Here is a 26,637-nt window from a genome sequence, read left to right as displayed (position 1 = left end):
CTCGAGGTAAGCTTCTCGATCGTTCCCGGTCAGCTCCCGCTCCAGTCCGCATTCATTGGTGAGTCAAACTCCTCTACGGAATTTTTCTGCACCAACATTGAACTATTTCTCATTTTATCCCAACTATTTCATGACATCCTAATCATTTTAGTGACGTGCGTTGAAACTGTGTTACTTGAGACGTAACAAAGTTGCTTGTGTTATGTGGAGAAAATTTAAGTAGAATGACATTGTCTCGTAATACTCCAATCTAATAATAAATATGAAAACATTAAAACCGTCTTTCAGATGTCATACTATTATAGAATTAATAATAATTTATGCATATCATGTGGTTCGTCCGAAGAATTTAAAAGTTTCTTACGTTATCCCTAGCTTGAGATTCTCTCTCTACCAAAGGCAAACCAAATTTCCAGCTTGAGCTTGACGCCCCCTTCAATGCCACAAAATTGCAATGACTTTCCTCTTCTAGTTTTTTCCTCCTTATCTTCCTAAAAGTCTAAAACCAATATGGCAAGATGCTAAAAAACAAAAGAATTAAGAAAAAAAAAAAAATTAGTTATTATTTTATGTGACCCCCCCAAAAGTTAGTGGGCCGTGGCGGAGCCACCCCGGGGCTAAATTAATGATAAAAGCCTATGCGTTTTCGAGTTCTGATTGGTCCAAAGCTTAAGCAAACGTACGGACGACAGTGACGTGTTTCGAACACTGTACTATTTTTCCTATATTTAATCTCTGCTCCCTGCCCCCACTTTCCTTTTTTTCATCTTCTTTCCATTTTTTCCAATTTGAATGAAAGCAATCAATTAGGTATGAATTTATAGTAAAAAAATCCACCTACCTCTTTCCTTTTTTTTTTTTTTTGGCTCTCTATCAGATAGAACCATCATCTAATGCCCAGTTTTGTTCACCTTCCTTGGGTTTTCAACTTTCCATTTTTTGTGTTATTTTCTTTTTTTAGGTGTGTGTTGAGAGTTTTACCAAAACAAGCAAAGGATACGAGGCTCTTTTGTTTCCATCCTTATATTATTATAGTATATTTTCATGTTTTTTTCTTCCAAGGTGGGGTTTCACACAGACAGAGAGAGAGAGAGTGACAGAGACCACAGAACAGAGAAAATTATTTTTGATATATATAGCAATATCTCTGTGTGTGTGTTAAGGAAGGAAAGGTAGGTGTGTGCCGCTGCTCTTATGCTAGCTTTGGTGGCGTGACTCAAACACAAGGAAGGTCAATCAAGTAAATGATCTAGTTTATTTCTCTTCTGGGTTTGGTGTAAAATCCTCAGATTTTCGTTGCTTGGTTCTCTTTTGGATTCTTCTTCTTCTTCCTCCTCTTATTTGGGATAGATATATAGCTTTTCTGGGTTTTTTGTGCTTAATTATTTGGTATAACTTTCCCAGACTTTTCTTTCCTTTCACTCTTCTTTTTTCCATTTTTAGCTTGTTTGAGGGAAATTTTGATTTTTGGATCCATCAATCATTCATACCCACCTATAGCAAAAAAATCATTCATAACCCACCAAAATTACCAAATATATGTTATATGATTTGCCAAGTCCTTGAGGGCTTCTTCGTTTTCTTTCCCTTTTTGTCAAGAGCCAATAAGACTCACTTAATTCCCTTTTTGACTTTCCTCTCTCTCTCTCCCACTTACTTTTTTAACTGTTGTTATCTCTCATTTATGGTCTTATGTGTTTCTTAATTGAACACAAATTCTACTATATGTAGATTGCTTGAGAACCCATTTGAATTTGAAGTTAATCTGGTCGTCATCTTCTACCTGATCTCTCTCCCAAGCTCTCTACTCAGAATCCTCTCAACAACTTGCTGGGTTCATTTTGCCAAATTGGGTAAGTTTGACTTTTTCATGTTAACTTTCATTTTTGACTAAGCACATGCATTGTTCCTGTGAAATTTGAGCTTTGGTATTGCTTCCTTTCTTGACTGAACAGAAAGAAAGAAAAATGGTGCGAGGCAAAACCCAGATGAGGCGGATAGAGAACGCCACGAGCCGTCAAGTCACCTTCTCGAAGCGCCGAAGCGGTCTTCTGAAGAAGGCTTTCGAGCTCTCCATTCTCTGCGACGCTGAGGTTGCGCTCATCATCTTCTCTCCGAGAGGAAAGCTCTACGAATTCGCAAGCTCCAGGTATACTACCCCAAATTATAACAGCTTTCAACCAGTCACTCCACCTGTATATATGATTGAATCTGTGTGTTAGTTTTTGAATGAGAGAACCCAAGGCTGTAGATCCATTATATTATACAGTAAATAGTTTCTGTGATCAGGTGAAGAACTGTCATGCATATGTTTAAGTACGATTCAGCTCGCTCAGGGTTATGTTTATATTCCTAGATGAAATCACTAACCCACCCCCCCATTTTTAGAGTCTTCGCTGGCTGATCTTGGATTGTTTTTCTTCAACTTAGCTCCAGAAAATCTTGGGGTAGCTAGAAGAGAAACTTTCCTAAAAAGGAAACTCAAATAGGGCATATTACTATTTTAGGAAACTATTTGGTTCATTTTCCTTTCTTTCATCTTTTCGGTTCCTTTTTTGGACAGTAGCCCATTTGATCCAGTTCCTTTAACGAGTTTGGTACTGTTCAGTATTATTGTACTAACCCTTTGGTAAATATATTTTTTTTGCACAAAGGTGAATATTGGTTATTACCTTTGTAGTGTTAGCAATTTTTAATAATTTTTTTTTTATTTATTAAAAGAGTGGGCAAAGTTTGTGAAGAAAGAGTTTTAGAGTGTGTTTGGATGAGGGAAAAAATGATGGAATTTAATTGAAAGTAAGGATTTCATAATTCCTACAAGCTAATTCTCTCGTTTGGCATTATTAGATTGGAAATTTTAAATTTCTCTGTGGAAAAAAACGAATGAATTCATTATTTAAATTCCCTACTTCAATTTTCATCAAAATAGGTGTCATTTATGAATTCCTTTGCAGTATTCAATTTTCATTTCCAAAACAAGGCTTTTTTATTTTTTATTTTTTTTATTTATTTTAAATTTTCTTAATTAATTACACATTTCAAATCCTAAATAGATACAACCAAACAATAGAAATTGCAATTAATAGAATTTTAGATTGATGGAGTTAAAGATTCCATCATTTATAAATTCCTACGGATTTCATAATTTTCTCATCCAAACGCACCATTAGAGTGTGTTTGAATGAGAGAAAAAATGATGGAATTTAATTGAAAGTGAGGATTTTAGGAATTCGTTTAATTGATTAGAAATTGGCTTAAAAGGATTTCATAATTCCTAAAAGCCAATTCCTTCGGTTTTAAATTTCTCTGTGGAAAAAAACGAAGGAATTCGTTATTTAAATTCCTCACTTCAATTTCCACAAAAATAGGTGTCATTTATGAATTCTTTTGCAGTATTCAATTTTTATTTCCAAAACAAGACTTTTTTCTATTTTATCTTTTTATTTGTTTTAAATTTTCTTAATTTATTACACATTTCAAATCATAAATAGATGCAACCAAACAATAGAATTTGCAATTAATGGAATTTTAGATTGATGGAATTAAAAATTTCATCATTTATAAATTCCTACAGATTTTATAATTTTTTCATCCAAACGCACCGTTTAAGGAATTTTTAAATTTCCTTGGTACAATGGTAGCAAAATGCATCTTTTACAAAAGGCTTGATAGCCAATTTGCTAGCTTAGGTTTCACCTTGGTGTGAATTTGTTATGTTAAATATTTTTTCTGCCATTTTGCTACCGTATGTTTTTAAAATTAGCCAACCTGCTACATTTTCGTCATATTAATTTGTCCATTTCTTAATGCATCTTTTACTAAAGGCTTAATAGCCAATTTGCTACCCTAGGTTTCACATTGGTGTGAATTTGTTACGCTAAATATTTTTTTTGCCATTTTGCTACCATATGTTTTTAAAATTAGCCAACTTGCTACATTTTCATCATATTAATTTGTCCATTTCTTAATGCATCTTTTACCGAAGGCTTAAAAGCCAATTTGCTACCCTAGGTTTCACCTTGGTGTGAATTTGTTACGCTATATTTTTTCTGCCATTTTGCTACTGTATGTTTTTAAAATTAGCCAACTTGCTACATTTTCGTCATATTAATTTGTCCATTTCTTTGTCCCAAACATGGATTAATTTTAAAAATCTAAGGTATCAAATGACTAATTTTGAAAATTTAGGGAAGTAAATTGGCTAACCTTGAAAGCTTAGAGTAGTAAATTTAATGGAATGGTAGAAAATTGGCTAAAATAAAACATAGGGTAACAAGTTGACACTAATATGAAACCTAGGGTAGCAATTTGACAATTATGGCTTTATTGAAAGAGACAATGTTTCTCCCATTTCTTCTTACCTCACAAGGGATATATGACTTTTTTTTCTTTTTTTTTTGAAGTTGTATGACAACTTTTTTTATTGATCAGCAAAATCATACATAACGATTTACCCTAATGAAGCTGACAGAAAATTATTACCTGAACAATTCTACATTTTTGAGAAAAATAAACACATCCAAAAAAAGTTCACAATCATGTATGACAATTAAATGGCACAGATGAAAAGAACGCCTTTGGTGTCATAATTTTTTATTTGCTGAAGCTGGTGCATTTTTCAAAAGCAAAAAAGCACCACCCTCAGCTACCTCTTCCATTGCATTCTCCTCAAGCGTAGGAGTTTCACCCACTTGACCCACTTCACCAGCAGCCACTTTCCTTTCCCCATCCACACGAGGAAACTGAATCTTCCTAGGTTTAGGACCCTTAGTCTTGTACTCATTCTTGCTCCCTTCAGGTCAGCTTCTCTTCTTTGTCGGAGAAATGTGAATGACTCCATTTAGATTTGGTAGTTCGAAACCATCATCCACCTCTAAGGGTACAGAATCGGGAACCATCTCCATCTTTAAGTGGCTTTCCAACCCTAACCAGCTTAGATGGAGGTTCCTATCTAACACCCATAATACTAGGGTTAGCCTCATTCTGTTTAACCACTGTAGTGGATTCCTCCGGTGTCGGATTCCAACTTGGAATAGCTTGTAGATCAGATAAATAGAACCCAACCATGCTGAACGGAGAAGTAAGTGCAAGAGATGCACTGTTACTTGAAACTGGGCTTGGGGAAAAGCAGTTGTCACTCTAGGGTTAAGGTTTGAAACCCTACCCTAAGTCCCTACCCATCAACCTAGTCCGAATATGACCGCCTCCTCCCGCCATTGTCCGCTGCTCAAAGGACACCACCAACTGCGCCTCCGTCTCTATGCCAAGATCACTGGCCTCCGGAACAAGCCCCACTGTCAGTGGTGGCACTGAAACCCTAGGAACCAGCGTAGAAGCCTTAAGGGTTGAAACCCTAGCTATTGTAGATAGCCTTGCCATGGAAGAGCCAACCACAACCCCTGCATAAATTCTTCACCTTATCATATTGCATCTCAACCTTAGTATCTACAATGTCTCGAACCGGATGGTTCGAGTTGTCCACAAATGCCGTCACAAGTCCAACACGACCCTCAACCGCTGCTCCAACAGTGCCCGACCGAGAGTGAACTGGTCAGACCGCAAATAATGGCCCATCAACAAACCAATGAGAACTAGAGATTCCTCGGTCCGAAGCGAGGCTGCAGGCACCGCACCACCAACCAAGTCTCCACAGAATCCAGGTGAACCCCCTCAACATCACCAAGACCATCATACTCGCTCAGACTCAACATACATCCATTATATAACCATGGACCACCATGCAACACTTGTTACACTTCTCCCTCGATCGAAACCGAAAGGGAAACCGCTCCTCTTCCACACTGAGATTGCAAAACACTCCCCCAAACCCCATATAGCATTAAGGGTACTAGGCAGCCCCCTTTCATCCTCTGCCTTCATTTGAAGTCAAACGCCCCACCGAAGAAAAGAATTTCCTCCCTATTGCCGCCAAGCCAACCTCCCCAAAGTGCACCACCATGTCGTCCGTGAGAGCCAAGGCTGCCGCCAATCTAGAAACCATATCTTCTGCCATTGTTGGTGTCGAGAAAAGTTTGCAAGAAATCAAGGAAAACCCTAATTTCACAACCCTAGTAGAGAGCGGCTAGATTTTTTGGTCTCTAAATATACACATGTTATTATCAAGGGGACATATGACTTAATTGACAATATAATGATTAATAGCAACGTTGATTTAAAGAATATGCACTTGTTCCTCATCCAACATGTTCTAAGGCTTTAATATACTGCTGAGGAAACTTTGTCTTTCTATAGGTTTATTTTCAAAAATAAATAAATATAGAAATTAGGGTTTGTATGTTGCCTATAAACACCTAAACTTCTTTTTTGTTTTGAAAAGGATAAACACCTAATCATATATGTGTGAAAAATCAGATATACATTTCAGATGAATAAAATCAATTTATTCTGAAAACCTTTTCCTAGTATGACATCCATAGGGGCCTTATTTGAATTTTGAGGAATCTCTCTATCAGCTTCAGCTGTACCATACAGAAAATATCGAGTTTTTATATACAACCACTGGTGTTTGATTGAATACTATGGAAAATTAACCACTTGCATGCTAGGGTAGTCCACTGACTGAGTAGAAAAAGAAACTGCCTGTACTTAGTTTGTTGTTTTCGGAGCAAGCAAGGTGTCTATAAACTATGAAGGTACTTGGATAAGAGGGTAGAAGCTAATGTGTGCTAATATATATATATAGAAAATGTTCTGAAGAGGACGTCCGCAATCCAGAAAAAGTGCGGACATCGCGTCTTCGGCCTCGATCGAGCGGCGACGGCGCGGCGTGGCTTGCCGGAGGGACACCGAGGGTCGTGCGGAGGGGTCTGCGGTCCGGTGGAGTCGCCGGTGACGGTTCTGCGGTGCTGCACAGAAACTGCAACTGCAGGTGAGGTGACTGCCCAGAAATCGGCAAGCCCGACCTCCTCCGACCTCGAACGCTGCCCAGAGCGGTCCGGTGGAGTCGCCGGTGACGGTTCTGCGGTGCTGCACAGAACCTGCAACTGCAGGTGAGGTGACTGCCCAGAAATCGGCAAGCCCGACCTCCTCCGACCTCGAACGCTGCCCAGAACCGTCCGCCAAGCCCCGAGCTGCCGTCACAGCCTGGAACGACGCCGCTGCGTCGCCGTCCGCACTTTAGCCAAGTGCGGACGTCCGCTTCAGAACCCACCTGTATGTATTAGACGTCCGCACTTTCTCTAAAGTGCGGACGGCGACGCAGCAGCTCGGCTCGGGGCGCAACGGAGCGGCGGGGCATGCCGGACGGAGGCCAGGGGTCGGACGGACCGGTTTGCAGTCGGGTGGAGTCGACGGCGACGAGGTTGCAGCGCTGCATGTCCGGTTGTAGTTGCAGGTCGAGTCACTGCCCAGAAACCTGCAACCTGACCTGCTCCGACCTCAATCGCTGCCCAGACGCGTCTGGGAAGCCTCCTGCCTCCGTCTGGCAAGCTCCGCGCCGCCGTCGCTGCCTGAAACAGCCTGCTGCGTCGCTGTCTGCACTTTAGCGAAAGTGCGCACGTCCGCTGTAGATCGGGTATATATATATAGAGAGAGAGAAAGAGAGAGTGAGAGAGAGTACCACTTAAAATTTGAACAGGTATAATTTGAAAACTAGAGAGAGAGAGAGAGTACCACTTTATAGAGAGAGAGAAAGAGAGAGTGAGAGAGAGTACCACTTAAAATTTGAACAGGTATAATTTGAAAACGAGAGAGAGAGAGAGAGAGAGAGAGAGAGAGAGTACCACTTCAAATTTGAACAGGTATAATTTGAAAACTATTTTAATTTGTTTTAAGTCAACATAATATCATAGCGTACGTATATGCATATGTTAGATCCTGGGGGTTTAGGGAGGGAGAGGGAGAGGGAGAGGGAGAGGGAGAGGGAGAGGGAGAGGGAGAGGGAGAGAGAGAGAGAGAGAGAGAGAGAGAGAGAGAGAGAGAGAGAGAGAACTTCAAATTTGAACAGGTATAATTTGAAAACTATTTTAATTTGTTTTAAGTCAACATAATATCATAGCGTACGTATATGCATATGTTAGATCCTGGGGGTAGTTTGAGTTGCGGATTGGAGGTGATTTGGATAGTAGCATGAACCACGAGTTTTATGTTCATAAAGGCTGCAATCTCAAGGATATCAATACATCTCTAGTGCATCCTGCATCATATTGTTACATAAGTTCTGTATATATGAAGAAATCTAGGTATTCAAACTCAAAAATTGACAATAGATGGAGGTTTTTAAAGCTAAACTCTTTTATGAAATATTATCATTTCGTATGCGACAACAGTACTCCACAATTCCTCGCACCCCTTATGTGTCATAGGGACACAACACACTACATATATGGGAGACCTAAGCCAAACACGTCTGCTATTAGTATTAGCCATGCAATTTGACACTTACATTCATGTATAAGAAGATAATCCACTACATCAATCATTAATTATAAAGATACAAGAGTACAAGAACAAAAGTCCAACCCCTCTACTCAAAAGTGTCCCCTTCTTAGTTTATATACATTGTTAAGTGGTTCTGTAACAGCTAAAAATTTTAGGGAAAATGCTAGTTTTATGGCATCAAAGGCTTATTTGCAAGAGGTTATGACGATTCACATTCTTTTATCTCAACTCATCAATTTGCAATTTCTCTATTGGTTAGCAAGATGTAGGGTGAGTTGTATATGCTTCTCTGTCTCTTCATGTGCAAGTTCGTATTGTATGTGTAGGACAGTAGGAGGGTGTTAACTTAATATCCGTTGTTTTGACTAAATTTCTTAATAACTCGATCGAGCTTTTGAGCTTTAGTTGTCTCAAACCCATCATTTATGGATGGTTGGTCTAAACCACTCAGGTGGTACATCGATCACCTCCGAGGCTTTTGGATTTGTTGCGGATTATGACCGGAGTCTAAGAGGAAGATTTTTACTACACAAGTTTAGTACAGTTATGCATAGAGCTAGGCTAAGTATGTTGTAATGACTATTTTAGGTCTGGAATTGGGTGGAGTTTGCTGCAGGAGAGTGACTATTAAGTCTGCAGTAAATCAATGAATCAATGCAGTAGGTTCAAACTTGTAATCTAGTGGTGAACCAACTTTGAAAAGCGTTAGAGGTAGACCTGGTCTACAGCTATGTAAAGCTGGTCTCCTAGACTCCTACTGTAAGGAATTGACTGCCTGTGGAGCCTAAAGAGAACTCTTATTAGAATATTTCCCATTTCCTTTTTAAGTAGATATATACATGTTGGGATTAGGCTTTTATTGAGCACATTAACAGGTCATTAGGGTGTGTTAGGGAAAGTGGCTTTGTGTGAAAGCACAAAAGATGAGAGTAGAGGAATCCAAAGGGTAGTGTTCTTTGGTAAATAGAACTTTTCAGTTTGTAAAGCGTAATGTTTGAGATTTCTAATCTTTTCTTTCTTATCATAGTAAAATCAGAACGCTTTCACAGATTGTATATATGAATTGATTCCAATTGCAACTAACAACAGGCGATCAATTGAAACCTAAGATCTAGTCTTTTGTCAGTAAAGTCCTCTCTCTATCTCTCTCCGGGATGACAGATTATGTATATAACTTTGCTTATTTGGTTTGCTACTCTCTCTCTCTCTCTCTCTCAGATGCGAAATCTTGTTAAGTTTGGTTATATGGTTGCTGATTAGTTGTAATGAATAATTTTTTCCTAGTAAGCAAGTTATGTTGACTGCACTAATATTTAATTGTTTTAAAATTCAGCATGCAGACAACTATAGAACGTTATGAGAAGCATACAAAAGACAACCAAGCCAACAACAAATCTGTTGCCAGTGAACAAAATGTGCAGGTTATGCCTCTGTTTTTGTAAGATGATCCAAAACTAGAAAGTGCTTGAAATTATAATTGAGGAACAATTGGAGCCAAATTTTAATATGAAAATTAAAATTGTATGGCATTTCATGTAAATTGTATCTATATATCTTACCTCATATATTACAACCCATGACCATTCTTCAATGCATGTTCTACACAATTGATGCCATTCTTGTCTCAGTTTTTTGATAAGTTGATATTTATAAATGGCAGCAGCTCAAGCATGAAGCAACTAGCATGATGAAGCAGATAGAGCATCTTGAAGTTTCGAAACGGTTCACAACCTTGTCTGAGACTTTTCTTATCTTAGAAATAGTCATACTCTAGCTTTTCTTTGGTTTTTGAAAGCATTTGAACTTGCAATTGCAAATGGCTCAGGAAACTATTGGGAGAGAGTCTAGGACTATGCAGCATTGACGAACTGCAAGAAATAGAGCAACAGTTGGAGAGGAGTGTGAACAGCATTCGAGCAAGGAAGGTTGATATCTCTGAAAAAACCACATTTGTAGCATTTTTCAACTAATTTATCTCAAAAAGTATGAACTGCTAATAATGTCAGAGCTGTTATATGTTGTCAAAGCTGGTGTAACAATCTAAGCTGCAAATTAAGCAACAATAGGTACTGATAGTAACAGTCCCTCATCTTCATTAAATGTATTTAACAAGCTTAATTTCCTTGTCAATACTCCAGGCACAGGTTTACAAGGAACAGATTGAGCAATTGAGAGAAAAGGTAAACTTCTACAGTAATGCTTTCATTTACGGACTGCATGCCCCAATCTGTGTGTATGTAGGCTCTCTTATTTAGGCTCACCAAAATGTGTTTAGTATATGTGGCAGTAGCTTACTTGTTAGAAATAAATGAGGTTTTTGAGTAAAAGAAATTGCCACATCAACTGCTGAACAGAATTTAAGGAACAAAATTGATTAGTGTAGCAATACTTGCCAGAAAATTGCAGGAACTAGAAGAAATGAAAACCTAGACAGCACCTAACTAGGCAGAAAGTTGGGCTTTACAGCACTTGTTATATTTGATTAGCCTTTCAAAGTTGCAATATTGCATGACAGAGGCCCTTGCCTATATGTAATACTGAATTCAACAGAAGTTATGCTTGTTCTAGCTTTGACTTAACTTGCTTCCTATCTTTTCAATGACTTCAGGAAAGAGTCCTCACAGCTGAAAATCAGAGGCTAAATGAGAAGGTAAACCCCATTTTTCTATTATCATCATCGTTCATCTAGTTCTTATTGTAACATTGTTTATGGTATTTGTGATTACTGGCTTACCACATGTGAACAAGGGGTACATGCCTTTCCTCAATTTACCATTAAAATGTAGTCATTTCTAAGCTAAGCATTTCTACAAATAACAGACATTTCAAAATGTGATTAATTTCTTTTGTATAGTGTGAGACTATGCAACCGAGGCAACCAGTAAGTGAGCAGAGAGAAAACTTAGCCTGCCCTGAAAGTAGTCCAAGTTCAGATGTTGAGACTGAATTGTTCATTGGACTGCCAGAAAGAAGATCGAAGCACTAGCTTCCCCCTTGTCAGAGAACTGATTGTGTTAATAATCTATCCAAGCCATGGCTGATCAGCAGAAACATAAAATGCTTTAATTGATAATTAGTTGCCTATTGTTTTGCGTATGTTCTGTATTACATTCTTGCTCCACTGATTTATGGAGCTTTGCAAGGAATTAATAAGACTATATATGGAATATAGTCTTCTTAAATTAACTGTGATTAAATATGATTTGTAATTTTGTATGACTAGAAAAACCATTACGTGCGCGACTATTTCAATATGTATATCTCAAGTTCTGTTGAAATTAAGAACATATACGCTTGGAATTATTTTCTACTACTCCTTTTCATCTCGATTCGCCCTTAGTGCCTGACATGCCTTTTAAGGAATGGATGCTCGAAGCTGCTTTTAAACTTAGAGCAGATATCTTTGAAAAACTTCTAATGTTTGTCTGGTCATTATGGCGGAACCGCAATGCAGCTTTATGGGAGAACAAAGCCAAACCAGCAGCGGCACTTCTATGCACAGCCATGGCCTGGCTCACAGAGTTTCACAAGGCTAGAACTCCTTTGACTACTCCAAAGCAAATTGTACGGCAAGCTTGGAAGCCTGCTGCAACTAATTATGTGAAGATCAATGTGGATGGAGCATTCCTACCCTCACTCTCGCATGGAGGGATTGGTGGAGTGGCTCGCGGATCTGGCGGACACTTTCTTGCAGCGTTTGCACACTCCATCCCCCATGTATCCTCTGCACAACATGCTGAACTCCTGGCTATAAGAGAAGGGCTGGACTTGGCGGTGGAATTACAGTTGCCACATGTTATAGTTGAAACGGATTGCCTTGCCGCTGTTCAGGATCTTACTCACTCTGGAGTAGGTGAGTTTGCTAGCCTCATAGATGACATACTGGAGGTCAAGAAGATATTGCTCGATGTGAGTATTAATTATGTGCCTCGACAGTGCAATAGAGTTGCACATCGCTTGGCTAGTATAGGTTTCGAATCCCATCTCAAAGAAGCTTGGTACTCACAAGCTCCATCTTGTATTTCTGATCTCGTAACATCCGAATGTACCCATCAGAGCTAAGGCTCTTTGGCAATAAAATTTCCCCCTTCAAAAAAAAAAAAAAAAAAAGAACATATACGCTTGGATGAAATGGTTAGGACTTAGGACCATATATCTTTGGGATCACATTGTTCTTTTAAAGTGATTTTTCCGAGCAAGGTCTTTGGATTGTGATTTTTTTTTTTTGGACAAGGGAATCAATTAAGCTGCTCCAAAGCTAGCCCAATGGGCAGATAATAAAAACACCTAACCAGTCTGTTGGACAGGCCCAAGCAGACAGAAACTAGAAAGGAAAATTAATTTCCTCATGGGCTTCAAAAGAGTCAGAATCAGGAAATTAATCCTTAAAACAATGAAAACTAAAGCATAGGCCTGATAAGAGGCCCAACCCACTACTAAAACCCTTGCCATCCAAACCGCGCCGCCAGCCACGAACCATCATCGAAGTAACGCCATAAACAGAACAACCAGAAATTCGGTAATGGTGAACCGTTGCCATTCAACTCCCACAATACAAATCAAAAGAGAACCAACAACCAAAGAGATGAGATCCCTCATAACAACATCGATCATTTCCTCCACCATCAAGACCAAGAAGAAGCCATGGCTGCCGAACAGGATCAGAGATCCAAAGCAAAGAACCAGAACAAGAACAGTAACAATGGAGAATGGGGGGTGAAAAACTCATGCGTGAGCACCCATACTTGCCTAGGTAAGTGACTTGCACTTTTAAATTGCAGCCATGAGATACCTCTTGGAGGTTGAGGATAGAGAGAAGAGATCTGATATGGGGTTGGTTGATTTTTGACCTAAAAACGTGAGGGATCTTCTGACAGTGAGAAGAAAAATAGAGAAAAAACGAGGAACAAAATCCTCCCTTGCTGGACATAGCCAGGAAATACACCACAGAGGGTACAAAATCACCACAAGGGTGAGAGAAAGCTCGAAAAGCTTGAGGAAGGAGATGATGAATAGTGGGGATGGAAGGACAGAGACAGAGAGTCCAAGCCTTAGCTAGAGAGTCCTCCCCCAGCTCTTCAACCGTCGATCTAGATCCGGATGGATCAAGATCTGGGTGAGAGAGTGGGGGGAGGGGATTTGAAATTCAGATTGGGTTTCTCTCTCTAGGTTAGAGCCTCTCTTTTCGAAAATAGTTCCACTGTTACAAATACCCAAGTGCCACCTATTGCATCTTTGAGTTGTCCATTTTGTGAAATTTTTTTAATAAAGTATGTTATGTTGTAAATTGTACTTATTATTTTTGAAGGTTCACGTAAATACTCATTAGTTATGTTTTAATTATGTAAATCATATTTCTATATAAAGAACATCACAGACTTCTACTTCCCTCAGAGAATCTGTCATATTCTCTATTCTCTAGTTCATAGCAAGTAATCACAAACAAAATAACCCTAATGGTGATTGTTCATATAATCAAGGCTTGATAAACATGAATATAAAATTAGATTTTGAAAAACTTACTTTGGTTGTAGAATTAACATAATGATGGGTGGTTGAACGATAATTTGCCTCTTCTAGTTGGTAATCCACAATTTGCAAATCACCACTCCAGAAGACGGTCCGTAATTCGGCAATAGGTGCTGATAACATATTGTAAATATAACAGAAGAGAGAATGAGTGACGGAGAAACCATGTATCATCGTCTTATTACGTAGCGAAACCCTAGTAGTTGGAGTTTAAGTACAATACATTTGAGTCCTTATTGGCTAATCACATATTTCCCATAAATGATCAACGATTTACAACAGAATTCATATATTGAACAGATTGCATTTTGGCTACATCCACATGGAAAGAAGTAAACCACAATGTGGGATTGTTGAAAAAAGAAACACATCCAGATTGTGGTTTCTTATTCTAGGAAATGCCATTATTAGAAAGAGCAGATGATTTCTTCTTCTTCTTTTTTTTAGAAATAAATAGAAGTGGGTGTGGGTTCTATATTTTATCATGCCGATGTTTGGCTAAGAACTTTATGGACAGCTTCTTTTGTGGGTAGGGCAGGAATGGCTCCTTTCTTTTCCACAGTGATAGCACCACAAGCATTGGCAAATTTGAGAGCCTCCTTCAACCGTTGTTCATTCTGTATCAATAGATAAAATTAGATGTCCTTGACAAATACAACACGAGATCCCAAGCCCATTTTTATACATCTAGGACAGAATAAGGTGGAGTTGCAATCCTAGTAGTTAAGAGCATTTGCGGATTTACCCCAGTATCTTTTGGTAAAAGAAAGTAGGTGTATACCGGAGTTGGGAATCTGAGTGGTTAAGAGAATTTTAGCCCAATGTCACTAGGTAAAGAAAGAAGTGTATACCTTGAACAAATCAGGGTCTGAAGCCAAGCTGTTGAGTACAGAGCCAACAAAAGAGTCACCAGCTCCAGTTGTATCTACACAGTCCGCTTTGATTCCTGCAACCTTACCCTTGAATTCCTGAGCATGAACAGTAAAAATGGAATCAACAAATTTACTGCAGATGAAAAACAATGAGAAAGATAAAAAAAAATTACAATTTACTATCTACTGATCAATGTAAGTGAGCATCAAAAATGGATATATGTTTAACCTTTGTGTAGTATCTGCAGCCTGCTGGCCCTTCAGTTACTAACAGAAGCTTCAGATTGGGGTGATAAAGCTTGTTCAAGACCACATCATCATCATAAGGATCATCACCTCCAGTCAAAAATGTGATTTCCTCCTCACTTATCTGCAGTTTTGCACACATTCCCCATATTTGAATTAGTATTTTGTAACGCTGAGTAGAGATGTACGACATAATGTATTCAAGAATGGATGTGTATGTCATGTACTTTAATAATGTCAGCTAGGTTCCAAATGCTCATAATGCCCTTCTGAGCAGCCTCTGCAGAAGGCCACAGTGGCAATCTCAAGTTCGGGTCATAAGAGAGGATACAGCCAGCCTTCTTAGCAACGTCCATCGCAGCGAGATGTGCTGATTTACATGGTTCCTCAATCAGACTAATCGACCCATAGTGAAATATATTTGCCTGCATTCATCAAACAGAAATGAATGTTAATGTTAATGTTTGTAGGTGATTTATCAAACAGAATGAATGCCAATATTGTTTTACCTTTTTGATTAGGTCGACGTTAAGTTCTTCCTTAGTGAGAAGCATATCAGCACTCGGGTTGCGATAGAACATGAATTCGCGTTCTCCATCACTTCTCAGTGTAACAAAAGCCAATGCAGTCCTTGCATGTTGGTCAAAACACATGCCGGAATTGTCCACATTGTTTTCCTTCAGAATATTAGACAGCATGTATCCAAACTCATCTGCACCAACCTGTGATAGAAAATTGTAGAACCTTAATGGTTGAAAACAGAATGGCATAATATCTGAAATTACTCATCAACCAAAGGGCACAAAACTATATTAGATCAAGGTATATGCTGAGCAGACTCGCATGTAGATGCCTAGTGGAGTATACCGATGCAGATAGAAATTTGAGCTCCAACATTGGCTATATAGATCAAGCTCAAGATATTATGTAAGACCATCATGCAAGGATTTATGTTCCAATGTGAGACTCTGTTCTCCAACATTGTAGTTGTTGCGAATTAGTCCACATTAAAGACATGAAAACTGTTCAAGTGAGTAATGATTTTCACAAGTATATTGACATGTTATGTTATCAGACAGTGAATCTGGACCTTATTCCACCTTATCAAAGTCCAGATTGAGATTAGACTTCTCCGCGAGAAAAGGTTACCCCTCACTTGGTTAGTTCAACATAAGAGAATGAAAGCAGAAATTGTAAATAACAAAGGTGCATAGAAAAGCACCTTGCCCATAAAAGCTGCTGAGCCTCCTAATCTTGAGATTCCAACTGCAACATTAGCAGGAGCTCCACCAGCAGCTTTCTTGAAACCTTCTGCATCAGCAAGAGAAACTCCAGCACTCGTTGGGACAAAATCAATCAACATCTCTCCGAAGCAAACGACCAGTGTGCTCCTCTCTGGGGCATCCTTTTTCCTGGGAGATAATGATTTGATTGAATCTACAAGGGACCGATATATTGTTTAGTGAAGGTTAATGATAGGAGTACCAAAAATATAACAGCAAGATACTAATACTAATACTAATGTCAAACTGCAAATTGTGATGCACGAAGCTTGTCCAGGATCAGATCAAATAAACAATTTTAGCTCAAGAATCATGCTTTGATTATTAGATTCTTGTCATTGGATGGGGATTGAACTTTCTACTTATCATATTCCTAATGCACTTCCCCATGCCTTGAGCTCATTAAACCTCAAGGGATTTTACGGTCACATTTTCCAACTCAAGAATCAACAACCAAGTAAAAAAGTATGATTGAAACAGATAATGAGCCATTTTATTGGAAAATGGATACAAACGCAATCGCTGAAGTTGATACCTTTCATGTCAATTTGAAACTTGAAATTTACCATATCTTGTGGCTCAAGGAAAATGTACCATATCAAAGTTTGAACTAAAACTATTCAAAACTAACAGCAAAATTGTCATCTGTACGTATCTGATCATATACCCAAGCTATTTAAAACTGATTCTAACGAAACAATTCCCACCTATAAACACATCATTATGCTCAATAATTAACCAAAAGGGTGGATCAAATCAAGAAATTAAAGTGCAATTGATTGTTAATACCGGTCATGGAGGGCAGCCTAGGTAACTTGAGGTGATTGGACTTTCGGGATGTCCTGGGGAAGCAGCCACAACCCATCGGCATTTTTTCTTGAATTTCGATGAAACTAACTGATTGATAGTTGTGTGTTCTTGATGATGACCAAACGTTGAAAAAAATGAAAACTATACAACGTTGGCTTCTTACAAAAACCACAACTCAATTAGTTTCAGGGCCCTAAAACAATATTAATCAAACTACATTAATTGTATGAACCCCGGAGTCTTTTGAAGTTTTAAGACCCACTATATATATTGTGCCTCCTGGCCTATCATTAGAATATCTCATTATATCCAACCAACATCCTCATTGCATAGCTCGATTTTAGCTAGAACACCAAACGTTTTTGGCTGGCCATATTCGAAGTGGTTACTTCATCTATGAAGTCATAAACTGTTTGCTATATTTTGAGACCCAAACATCCCTCTACGCACAATCTCTATTTTTTTTTTCTTCTTATAGTTTGATCTTGTGTTTTTAGATGTTACTTTTATAAATAGGATACGAATGTCTGGACGAAGTCTTTCACGACTTACAACCGTAGATATAGAACTCTTGGATAGCTAATTTTTATCCATTTTCCCCCTCCACTACCTCTTAACGCTAACATTGTAGCCTTACATGATCCGCATTTTATTAGGTGATAAAAAAAAAAAGAGTAAGTTTTGGACAAGTAATAGATTAGTTTTTTTTTTTTTTTAATCCTAGAGGAGAGGATCCGAACTTTTGATCTAATATTATGGCTCGAAAATATAATTATACTTGTTCATCGATTGTTGTCTACTAAAACGGACATTATGCTACTTTTCGTATAAATTTAATGATATTAATTGCAGGAGAAGAATGTTGTCAATATGTTCTAAACTATCAGAGCTACAACCCCCACACACAATGACATAGCATTGTTTGTAGAGTTCAAATCTTGAACACAAAAATTAAATTTTGTGCGCTTTTGAGAGCTACTCTCCAAATCTCCCAAGAAAAAGCGAAAGAAAAAACTCTAAAGCCCAACTAATGTTCAGCCCAAGGCAATTGAATGTCTTTGACAAGAGCTCTACTTGGGCTTATATCGGTCCAATACTTGAAAGGAACCTGGCCTCGAATACAGAAGCAAGTTATAAACGTAAGTGGGCCGGAGCTCCATGAAAACACAGGAACAAAAGAAACATAGCAATTATATCTTTACCATAACTGGCATTTAAGCAAGTGCTCAAGAAATATAAACATCTTGATCTTGTCATCCATATTTTCAAGTATGTGAATATGCTGGACAGCTGTATGCAGTTTCCAGTACAAAACATCATATATGCTAAAGCTTAGTTGCAAATCCTGATATAAAGTTTATTTATATTGAAGACTGAAGCTAGAGTTCTAGCTATAGTGTGCTCAAAGCACCCATCCCTGGATGAAGTTGGTCTCGGCAGCCATGGCCATGCTTTTCGGAACATCTGCGGATTCAGCAGAAACATAGTGATGGTACCTGCTCAAACAACAACACTACGAATAAGTACTTTTCACTTCCACCAATTTCAGATGAATTTGGAAACAACTCTATCAAATACCACCTAGCTTCCATTTTTAAACATATGTTTCTGAACTTGTAACTTCTAGATGATGTTCTATTGATTTTGTTAATGACATAGGAGCAATGAAAATCATCACACAAAAGTAACACTTCAACTTGGTAAGTTTTAAGAGTTAGAAACTAACATTTATGCATGACAGAAAACTATTCTTCCAATTTGTGCACGGAAGGGTTGAAATAGTTGGTTGAGAATTTTGAGATGGGTCAAGATGAGGGTGTTCTCACTAAAAAGTACAGATCGTCACTAGGTAGAAGGCAGAGAATATCGTTGTTTAGTACCTTTATAATTCATGATATGGTTCCCATTATGCAGTGAATCTGAATCAAGTGCATGACCTACTTTTAGCCAAAAATGCAAGAGAGACAAACTAGTGTACCCAATTTGTAAGATGGGTTCAGGTGCGGGATCAATGTGGCTGGCTTGTGAAGAATGCAAGAAGTTGCTATTCCCAGCTGCTGCACTATTAGAGCTCCAGAAGTCTTGAATGGCTTTGAGATTTTCACCCTCCTTCTGAAGCTGAAATTAAACCATAGGGTTTAGCATTTCAGAAAATAATACATAGATGTTGGGACTTGTACACTATTTCCAACACACAGAGGAAAACATGATAGATTACTTTCATTTTCTCAGTCATACCTTATCCCTAAGCTGCAGGTTAAGGTCTCCAAGCTGTCGCTCCTGATGTCATATCGAATTGGCAAACCATGGTCATAAAAAAACGTTATGAAGCATGAAAAAATGATTAGATCACATGCAAGAATTTACAGGAAGAGGACGATTCATTTAGGTTTGTAAAAGTTACATCTTAATTTGTGAAATTTAGAATCCAGACAGATGAATATTGTACTGTTTAGATCACATATGACGCATCATATGAGCTAGCTGCAACAGTATTATGAATCAAGAGGACCGCACACTAATATATCATTGCACTTAACTTAATCATTAATTATAGTCAAACAGTAGAATATTATAACATGTCAGGTTTCCTAGCAAGATCCATCAGCTAACCAAATGATAGCAAGAAAGTTTTGTGTTCCCCTATATATTCTTAGTTCTCTGTCTAAGAAGGATCGTTGTCTACAATATACTACAAGATTCTATGCACAACTGCCATTTACATACATGATACTGATTGCTTTTGACCAAAACGAAAAGTACATGAAACTAGTACAGGTATGAAGGAAAGCATGGTCTACTCAGCTTGCTTTATATATAAACAAATAACAATTTATTCATTGACATATGATTTGTGGAGTTGGCTTTCTAAAAGTAAAAAAAAAAAAAAAAAATCTTTGTACACATGAATTGCAAGAACACAGAGATTCATGAACTCTTATATTAATTTGTAAAAGATGATCCAAAAAGAAATTATTACATATATACTCTCTTACCTTTTTGCGCAGGTGTTCCATTTGTTCAATCATAATCTGTGTCTACATTAATTATAAACAATTCATAAGTATTAGAAAATATCTCAATAAACTCACCTTTTGATTAACAAAAAGCAGGATCTAACTAAATCTAATCATCTTGCTGCAGCTCTAACTCTTAATGCATATATGCAGTTAACACGTGCGCATATGTAGATATGTAAGTACCTTCCTTTGTCTGGCTTGTGTAAGAGCTCCTTCAAGCTGTTTTTCAAGATTTTGCAACTCCTTCACACTCAGTGGTCCAAGGTCTTCCCCAAGCAAATGCCTGAATTAATTGAAGAGCATCACAAAATTATATTACACCAAGCTTAGTACTTGTGCACTTGGATATGTTTATTGAGTACGTAGTTTCTAATTAATGAAACAGTTATGGCAGACCATGAACTAACCTTTGAGTACGCAGAAGTGAGTCATATTTAGCTCTCAGTTTTGAGACTTCTTCAAACCAGCACTGGTAAAAAATAAGAAAACACGTGCATGAGAAGTTCAAGTTCAAAGGAAATCATGAGAAACTCTGGGAAAACAAATTGGTGTATAATAGTATATGTATAACGTTACCTCTGTTTCCCGTTTGGTGGCGTTGTCATGAGGACTGAAGCTGCTTCGTTGGTATCTCTCAAGGGTTTGGGTCATACTACTGTGATAGATTGAGAAAAGTGTACGTATCAGCATAGTGAGAGAAGGCACTTTACTTGAAACTTAAATAGCAGAATTGGATAATATGAACAAAACTACAAGCATTGTGTGTGTGTGTGTGTGTTTCTGCCGATTATGTAAAGTGACATAGAAATGGCGGGGTCTCACAACATGAGATGAAATCCAGTTAATAAATTGATTGAAGAAATTTTTTTATTCTAGATTAATAGAACCATGAATGATGTTGCGAGGAACAAATTTATATCATACAAATATTGAGCACATAGTACGGAATATCCATACTTACAAGTTAGCTGTTAGTTTTACCTAGCTAGCTTTGTTTAATTTACGAAACACTAATATTATAGTTCACATATGAATTATTTTGGATATCAATCATTTGGTCCAGGGAAAAGCTCATCAGCAAACAAATTAAGTTAACTAGTTAACTCATTCTTAACGAAGATCAAGATTAAATCAATTATAGATGAATCTCTCACGCATATATGAGCATTCTTATTGAGTTAAAGCTCCAAATTGGTTGATAATTATAGCAGAAAGTGAAGTACTTAGTCAGAAATGCAATATATGATGTCTAGCTTAGGGTTTAGTTAAATACTGATGAGCAGCAGACATGTTGTTTTTAAATTGCAATATATATATGTTTGTCTTTGGAAGATTTTGTTGCTTGTGAAGAGGCACATGTTATTATTCAAGATGTCCTCTTTTTTGACTATTGTGCCATGTAGCAGATCTTCAAATTTAAATAAAATCATGCATCTTTCATTCAAAAAATAAAATTACAAACTAGGAAGCATGTAGGCAGAAAACCCAAAAGAAAAAAAATCTTCGAAACTAAAGATATGATGGAATTTTTTTTCTTTATATATATTTTCAATAATCTCTGGACTGATTTTCGTACAAAAGTAAACATATAAATAAAAGGAAATAGAACAAAAAATAAAAACAAAACATAATTAATAATGGACTGTTATGATCAGATAGATCACAGCACGCCAGTCCATGCCATCAGAGAGAGAGTGTGTAAGAGCTAGTTTTTCACCAAAATAGCAAAACAAAACAAAATTTACTGGGAACTGGAGACAGATATTCTATCATGGAAATATATGTATATATATATATATATGTATGTGTATATATATATATATGTATGTGTATATATATATATATGTATGTGTATATATATATATATATGTATGTGTATATATATATATATATATATATATATATATATATATATATAACCAGTTTATGCAATTTAATGAGCATTTCACCAGAATGAAGCATACAATTTGAAATCTGGAACACTGAGAAAACAAATTCTTGCAAAGTAAATTTTTACCTGGGATCCTCTTTCCAGGAAAGGGCGCGCAATTTTAGGTAAAACACTTTGATGAAATCTCAGACATTTCAAAAATATTTTTTCTTCAACTTCTCATACATAATATTCCAAAAACCATGACTTTACCAAATATGAGCAAACCCTAGCAAGCTAGCTCTTTTTTCCAGAAGCTTGAATTATCAGCGAATCAAAAGATATGAGAGTGCAAGATTGATCTCATATCTTCAGCTTTTAATAAATAACACAAAACCCAAGAATCAGGTAGCTAGCTGTGCTTGATTTATCACACAAGCTCAGAGAGAGAGAGAGAGAGAGTGTGTGTGTGTCCCAAAAAACCTAGTGATCAAAAAATTGAAGCAAAGGTACCATAGAAGAAATTATAGAGAGAAAACAGAAGAAGCAGGCCTAAAACCAAAAGATAAAAGGATCTAAAGAAATGAGGACAAATTTTTGATAGTACTATATGTCTATATTCCCTTTGGATACTTTAAAGAGAGAGAAACAGAAGACAAAGCTAAAGGCAGTCTCTTCCACAGAGGTAATTAGAAGAGCTCCATTCCTTGTCAGTCACAGGAAGATAAAGCTAAAAGCCCGTCTCTTCCACAAAGGTAATTAGAAGAGTTCCATTCCTTGTCAGTCTCAGGTTGTTAAACTCACATCTGATCATCATCATCCTCGATCAGAAGATGTTCTCATATGAGAACAACAGATCAGTCAACAAAATTAAGGAACCGCATTCATATACCCAGAAGGGAAGGGAAGAGAAGAGAGAGAGAGAGAGAGAGAGAGAGAGAAAGAGAGGCAGTAAACGTGTCGATCTGTGATTAGCAAATCTAGTAATTACCTCGCTTTGAACCAAAACCCGGAAATGCCCAGGAAATAGTTAAGAGTGCAAGTGAGAGATGTCAGCAGAGAGAGAAAAGCATCTGCTCTCTGTAACATGTAAGTGTAAGACAGCACAACACAGAAACATAAAAGCTAAAGACAAAGAAATACCGCACTTAAACTCATAGAAGAAGAAGAAGAAGAAGAAGAAGAAGAAGAAGAAGTGAAACCCAAAAATCCCAAAGCAATGAACTTTCCAGAGGGAAAAGAAAGGAAATCTGAAGAAGCATTATTACTACAAAAGCCAAAAAACTGTGCAAACCAAGGAAAAAAAAACGAGACCTTTTAACAGAAAATTGCAGAGAGAGAAAGAGAGGGATGTACCCAGCACTTGAAAACTCATAGAGCTTGCCTCGACTAGAGAAGACGATAAGGGCAACCTCAGCATCACAAAGCACAGAGAGCTCATATGCTTTTTTGAGCAAACCATTTCTCCTCTTTGAAAAAGTCACCTGGCGGTTGATCTTGTTCTCAATTCTCTTGAGCTCCACTCTTCCCCTCCCCATTTTTATCAATAACAATACTGACCACTTTTCCTTTCTCCTCTGCTTGTGTTAAATTTCTATATATATGTGTGTAAATGTTTATTATCTATTATTCGTTATTATTATTATTCCTCTTTCTTGGGATTTACACAAAAATGGTGAGGCTGGTGAAATTTGCTTTTGTCTCTGTGAGAAGTGGGAGTTCAGGGTGTGTTATATGGGGTCGTGCTTTGGCTGAGACAAGAAGCACATGTTGAGATTTCCATTACAGCAAAAATGTACAACCCAGTAACATTTTGTTCTTTTTTTCTTTTTCCTTTTTTTTTTTTCATTCTGATTTTGGCAAAGCTATTGGTCTAAGTCTGTGAGAGCAGATTTGCCTTGCAGGGTTAGGATATTAATGATCGTCATTCAAACCCACGCGCCTCTGGTTTTGACTGCCGCGGCCAGCTGTGAGGTCTACTTGTTACTCCCATGTGGAGGAGAGACCTCTTAGGATCATATGACCCGAACTAATTAATAATACATGAAGTTCATGAACAATAGTGGAACCCTAACCCTATCCCTAATTATTATAAGATAGAAAAATGAATTGGATTCATTTATTTATCATATTAGCTAAGTGTGCGGCTGATTTGGTTTGTAAAGAGTTTAGCTATTTCTCGATCATTCTTGAACTCTCTATGCTCTCTGTTCGTGCAGCCAGAGCCACGCGGATCGAGTCCCACAGGAGACGAACACTTGTCTGGGGTACTCAAGTAAAAAGGCAAAGAATGAAAGGGTAAAAGAGTCACGGCACTATTGAATGAACAGTACAACACCTCATTCTACTTTAGCTCTATAACTAGAATAATATAGTTCGGTATCCCCGATCATCAAACCAAACCCAAAACGGCCAGATGAATTCTAAACAAAACTCAATCAAAGAAAACCCCTCACCTGGTTGATCTAGCACGATTATCTTCAAAACCCAAGCACGATTGGTCCAGTTGCAGCAGATCACCTACCCAAACACAATTATCATGAAACCAAAGATAAACCAAACGTTAAAAACTCGTTCTCAATCATAGTAATAGATTAAAAGAAAAATAGAGATGATTATCTCAATCATAGAACAAAACCCTTGACATGGTTGATCTAGCACGATTATCTTCAAAACAGAAAGCACACCGAAACTAAAAGATCGAAACCCATATCAATCCAAACCCAACCGCAACAAAAATCCCAATAAATCAAAATGAAAAAACATAGAAATCTGGGAAACAAAAGGTTTCAAGATCGATCCAAACGAAACGCGGACTAACCTCTTCTCCTGCTCTCTCGATTCCAACAGTATAATATATCTTTCCGCAGCGATGACGGATCATATCGCAGTCTCTCTCTCTCTCTCTCTCTCTCTGGATGCTTCTGAACTGTCGAATAACTACTCCATTTGCTTTTACATAGCGGTGACATACCGGAAAGATAACTCTATAACGAAGAAACATCATTACAAATATCACAGCTTTCCCACTATGTTGCCGCACAGAAATAAATCCGGCGACACTCAATTTCATCCTGCCACTAGGAGGTTGCCTCCATTTGATCAAACAAACAGCTCGCCACCTCGCTAGGCCATACAAGGCACACAGAGTGTGCATACCGGGACAACGCCCACTTCGCCCTGCCAATCTATGACGGGGAATTATTTTTGGCATTAAGCCATATTTAATTAATTCTAAAAAACAATAAAAAGTAACAAAAACATAGTATGGGTCTTGAGCCAAAGCCCAGGCCCAACAATTACCAAGCCCAAGCCAAGTATGAGGCCTGTAGGTGCATCTCCACCACCAGCTTGCAGCAAGTGTCGATCCACCCTCAGCAGCAGCTCCGGCGCCACCAACGGTGCACGAACAGATCGCTGGTCGTCCCTACCTCTGCCCACCATCCCCATCCCGCTGACAAGGAACCGGCCCAACTAACCACCTCGTCGGACCACCACGTAAGCCAAACCAGATCGAGACCCGATCCGATTCGCCCTTACTGGAATCCCTTCGCGCCGTTACTGGTACTTCAATACCAAGCAATCGTCCGAGCTCCGACCGGATCAACCTGCCTTCCTTCGAATAACCGCTGCCCTTTCCCCACAAGGGCACCAAGCAAACTGGACAGCAAATCCACCACCCCACTGCCGCCAAACTGGCTGGGCTCACCACCGGACACAAAATCATTTCTCGCCCGTCCGACGACGATGTCGCGAGGGCGTGCTGTCGGACCGGGCATGCACTGTCAACAGGAGGCTGCTAGGTTTTTTTGAGAGAAAAGTAGTCTAAATCGCGTAATCCTTCTTGCAAAAAAATTTTGTTTATTGATAACTAGAGATTTGCACTAAGCAGACATGAACAAAGAGCAATACTGAGGAGAAACTAAATTGCACCGCTCCCAAATAAATAATGTCTTCTTTTTTTTTTTGTCCTTACAAGTCATTTCATATAAGTTGATAAAGTCAATAATCACTTGAAAAAAGAGGGAGGTCCAAATACTAATTTTGGAGGTATGAATAGAAGCACTCTACTTTAAAATGTCTGTAAAATACAGTCGGGCCAAATGGTGTTAAACATTAGAAATTTCATAAAACGTATAGGGGCCGTGACCACTTACCCAATTTTAGTTTAACAATTGCCCACTTGCTCCACTAAGAGTTTTTTAACCCCATTTACCAAATCTAATATTTGATGACAGTTTTGCCCCCATACTCTCTCTTTTATCTCTCTCGACTCCCCTCAGCACTCTCAGCATGAATCCAATCCTTCTCCTTCTCCTCTTCTCCCTTCAGGCCACACTCTCCCACGCCACCACAGCCTACCCTTCCATTCTGGGCACCACCCCCATCGACGTCTCCTCCGGCGCCACCACCACCAACCTGATCCCCCCCTCACCCCCTCTCTCTCTCTATCTCTTTTCCAAAATCCGATTCCAGTTTTGGTTGGCATCGCCTCCGATAGCCAAAGAGTGAAAATGGAGCCACTGGAGCAAGGACTTCGACGTCCAGCACAAGCACCTTTCACCGGATGCTTCGGGTTTCGATTCCGGGGAGAGAGAGATGTGTGG

General features: G+C 38.3%; 3 protein-coding genes across 9 annotated transcripts; 1 reads left to right on the top strand and 2 right to left on the bottom strand.

The window, feature by feature from the left end:
- Nucleotides 1-1,074: 1,074 nt before the first annotated feature.
- LOC133714927 (MADS-box protein SOC1) lies at nucleotides 1,075-11,703 on the top strand. 5 transcript variants are annotated; one of them, XM_062141210.1, is made up of 9 exons: nucleotides 1,075-1,231; nucleotides 1,732-1,853; nucleotides 1,956-2,149; nucleotides 9,734-9,821; nucleotides 10,061-10,122; nucleotides 10,226-10,325; nucleotides 10,539-10,580; nucleotides 11,009-11,050; nucleotides 11,255-11,703. In XM_062141210.1, the coding sequence occupies exons 3-9, from the start codon at nucleotides 1,968-1,970 to the stop codon at nucleotides 11,384-11,386; spliced, it is 648 nt and encodes a 215-aa protein (XP_061997194.1). In that variant the 5' UTR covers nucleotides 1,075-1,231; nucleotides 1,732-1,853; nucleotides 1,956-1,967; the 3' UTR covers nucleotides 11,387-11,703. The 5 variants fall into 5 exon arrangements, with proteins under 5 accessions (XP_061997194.1, XP_061997195.1, XP_061997196.1 ...); XM_062141211.1 differs by having other exon boundaries at nucleotides 1,077-1,240; nucleotides 1,960-2,149; XM_062141213.1 differs by having other exon boundaries at nucleotides 1,079-1,240; nucleotides 10,064-10,122.
- Nucleotides 11,704-14,077: 2,374 nt separating this feature from the next.
- On the bottom strand, nucleotides 14,078-17,392 carry LOC133717668 (probable fructokinase-7). Its single transcript, XM_062144377.1, has 7 exons — nucleotides 17,120-17,392; nucleotides 16,270-16,484; nucleotides 15,557-15,769; nucleotides 15,275-15,472; nucleotides 15,031-15,171; nucleotides 14,781-14,897; nucleotides 14,078-14,546 (listed from the first exon to the last, which is right to left on the bottom strand). The coding sequence occupies exons 1-7, from the start codon at nucleotides 17,199-17,201 to the stop codon at nucleotides 14,412-14,414; spliced, it is 1,101 nt and encodes a 366-aa protein (XP_062000361.1). The 5' UTR covers nucleotides 17,202-17,392; the 3' UTR covers nucleotides 14,078-14,411.
- A 923-nt stretch (nucleotides 17,393-18,315) lies between these two features.
- On the bottom strand, nucleotides 18,316-23,693 carry LOC133717669 (agamous-like MADS-box protein MADS3). 3 transcript variants are annotated; one of them, XM_062144379.1, is made up of 8 exons: nucleotides 23,387-23,693; nucleotides 20,737-20,812; nucleotides 20,568-20,629; nucleotides 20,344-20,443; nucleotides 20,137-20,178; nucleotides 19,379-19,420; nucleotides 19,119-19,258; nucleotides 18,316-18,636 (listed from the first exon to the last, which is right to left on the bottom strand). In XM_062144379.1, the coding sequence occupies exons 1-8, from the start codon at nucleotides 23,566-23,568 to the stop codon at nucleotides 18,543-18,545; spliced, it is 738 nt and encodes a 245-aa protein (XP_062000363.1). In that variant the 5' UTR covers nucleotides 23,569-23,693; the 3' UTR covers nucleotides 18,316-18,542. The 3 variants fall into 3 exon arrangements, with proteins under 3 accessions (XP_062000363.1, XP_062000362.1, XP_062000364.1); XM_062144378.1 differs by having other exon boundaries at nucleotides 20,737-20,815; nucleotides 23,387-23,686; XM_062144380.1 differs by lacking the exon at nucleotides 20,137-20,178 and having other exon boundaries at nucleotides 20,737-20,815; nucleotides 23,387-23,692.
- Nucleotides 23,694-26,637: the final 2,944 nt, after the last annotated feature.

Source organism: Rosa rugosa, chromosome 6 (assembly GCF_958449725.1).
Source record: "Rosa rugosa chromosome 6, drRosRugo1.1, whole genome shotgun sequence".
NCBI lineage: Eukaryota > Viridiplantae > Streptophyta > Magnoliopsida > Rosales > Rosaceae > Rosa > Rosa rugosa.
This window is presented reverse-complemented; position numbering and strand designations above follow the sequence as displayed.